The 2,915-nt window shown below is 16.5% G+C and overlaps 1 protein-coding gene across 1 annotated transcript in view; it reads right to left on the reverse strand.

Moving 5' to 3' along the window:
• LOC102679971 (activator of 90 kDa heat shock protein ATPase homolog 1) overlaps positions 1 to 2,233 on the reverse strand; it is a 7,549-nt gene extending 5,316 nt beyond the window's left edge. Inside the window, exons 1-5 of the mRNA XM_006623391.2 lie at positions 1,965 to 2,233; positions 1,235 to 1,335; positions 891 to 970; positions 344 to 537; positions 1 to 79 (exon numbers count right to left, since the gene is read on the reverse strand). Of these exons, the coding sequence (XP_006623454.1) occupies positions 1 to 79; positions 344 to 537; positions 891 to 970; positions 1,235 to 1,314 (433 nt within the window). The 5' untranslated portion in view covers positions 1,315 to 1,335; positions 1,965 to 2,233. The remainder of the gene's footprint in view (positions 80 to 343; positions 538 to 890; positions 971 to 1,234; positions 1,336 to 1,964) is intronic.
• Positions 2,234 to 2,915: the final 682 nt, after the last annotated feature.

The raw sequence follows: 2,915 nt of genomic DNA on the forward strand, positions 1-2,915 counted from the left end.
TAAATTCTTTTCCTTTTGTATGTAGAAAATGTTTTACTGCTTCTCCTTCATCTGTACTATCTTCCAAAGTAATTTCAATCTATAAACCAAATAATTATAATTAAAAAAACTAATTAAATAAACTTAAAAAATATAAATAATTATTAATAATATTTAATGAAAATTTTCAAATAAAAATATAATAATATACTGATATTCATTCAAGTTTTTTCTTTAAAAATTACAACATATGTACTTTATGTTTTAGTTAATATATATTGAATTAATAAATATGAATTAAATGATTATGAAATTAAAATTATATATAACTATATTTTGTAACTATGTTTCTTAAAATACTTACATCTACTTCAGAAATTTCATTTTCTTCAGAGAGATTTGGAATGTTTATTTTACCCTCAATCTTCTTATCAGATACTTTATTGGATTTCCATTTCAAAACAATATTCCATTCATAAAAGAAAATTAATTTACCTTTCCGGTTATTTGCCATTGCTTCACCTTCACATTTCTCTACTTCTGTTACTGTACAGGAAGCTAAAAATAATATAGTTTCTTTAAATTCATATTACATATTAATTTTAACATACAACATACAAATAATTAATATATGCAGAAAGATAAATATTAAATTACGTATATTATCAATTATATATTTCTTCAAAAATATGTAAGTAGATAAATAGTTTTTTATGTCATAATTAATTTTATTATAATTATATGCAAATATATATTATAAATAATTATTAAAATAAATCAATCATATTAAGTTTAAGATCAATTTTATCTTTATAAATTTAATATGATTTGCTTTATTATATATTATAATTTTATTGATTATTAATTATATATTTTTATTTATAATATTATATAAAAGAAAAAATGCAAACCTTCATCTCCTTCCATCTTTAAATTAGTAAATAATTCTTTTATTTTCTCTTGGGACCAGGTACAAGCATTTTTCTCTGTCCTTAAAGAATATTATTATATGAAAAATATTATATTAAATTTAACAAGTAAAACATTTTTTTAAATTTTCAAAAAACTAAAATATTCTACAATAATAATTAATTTATTAAATTTACAACATAAAAAAATATAATTTTCATTTTGACATAAAATTTATATGTAAAATATCAATATTTAATTAACTCAATATATGTATGATATATATAAATCATATATATAATAATATAATAATCTTTTAATTAAAATTATATATATTTTATCGTACCAATGCCAATTATTTACATTAGTAGCATCAGGTCGTTCTTCAACGATCCACCTTGGATCTCCTTCACCCCATTTAGCCATTTCTTTGAAATTGAGTTATTCCTAAAACATAAAAAAAAATCATTTAATAATAAATATGACAAAATATATTTTTAAATATATAATTTCATGAAAAAAATATAAAAAATAAAATTTTACAAAATAATATAAATATTAAATTAGATTTTAACAAAAACTTATGAATAATATGTTAATATAAAATATATATTATTTTTAATAAACTTAAAAATATTTTTAACATAAATTGTATTGATAAATTACAATTAATATTATTTTAAAAATTTAATTCTATTTAAGCATTATATTAATTATAAACGAAATTAAGAAATATCATAAATAAGATTAGAATACAATAGAATAAATTATTAAATATTAATAAATAAATTAATTCAAAATTTTTTTTTATTTTCGAAAAGAAATCATTTAATTTTTTATTACTTTGAAACTGTTAAGAAAAATAATATAATATAAATTGTATCGAAAATATAATTATTAAACGTAAGAGAAACGAAACCGGAAACACAGTTCATTTTCATTTCAGTAAAAAGTAAGTTTAGAAAAAGTATGAAATAAATTTATTTATAATTTATTGTTATTCCATAAACATTTTCAATTCAGACAAATATTTTGTATAGTCTAAATATGATATTATTTAGTTATATTTCACTTACCAAATTTTCGAAAACTATATCGGCTAGAAGAAGATCTTGTCAATTACTCTCTATTTATATACAATTCGATTTTATTATCAATTAAAACTTATTTAAGTACTTAATACATTGTTTTATAAAAAAAATTACTATTTTTTTGAAAGATGCGGAATTCGTTCAATGTAAAAATTCTTTTGAACAAATAAATAACGTGAAAACCGCAACCTTCCACATGAAACTCGAAATTACTAAGGAAACAAAATTATAGTGGAGGGGATATAGAACCTTTCTAGAAATTTCATGAACGTATGATAATAAAATTATTTTAGATAGGAAACTAAATTTGAAAATATATTGGATAATAAAAATCTAAAGAATAAACTATTATGTAATAATCAAATAAGTTTACTATATAAAATTAAATATTAATAAATGTCATGTTATAAAATATATTTTATTAAAATTTTATTAAAAAAATTGAAAATATATTAAACTTTGATTGATAAAAAAATTGAAATTCTCTTTGAACAAATATAAGTAATTAAAATATAAATAATTATAAATTACAATAATTATTATTTACTCATATCATAAAAAGAATAAAAATTTATTCTCAATCTTTATTCCTTATTTCATTTTATAGGATCATATTATTTCATATAGGATAATAAAAGAATTATATCAATACTACTAATTATAATATTTATAAATACTAATTTGTTTTTGCATCAAATACAGGTTTTGTTGAACAATTTAATATCATACAACAACATAATAATAAATTTTAATGAATCTTTTCTTTTAAAATATGTATATGATAAAATGAATAATAAATAAAATATCGCAATATTTGAAATTAAAATTTAAATGCAATATTAACGAATTAATTTTTAAAGAAAAGAATATTAATTGAAAAATATATTATATATTATATAATATATTATAATATAAAATATAATATATTTTTCAATT

Source organism: Apis dorsata, unplaced genomic scaffold, assembly GCF_000469605.1.
Source record: "Apis dorsata unplaced genomic scaffold, Apis dorsata 1.3 scaffold_885, whole genome shotgun sequence".
Lineage (NCBI taxonomy): Eukaryota > Metazoa > Arthropoda > Insecta > Hymenoptera > Apidae > Apis > Apis dorsata.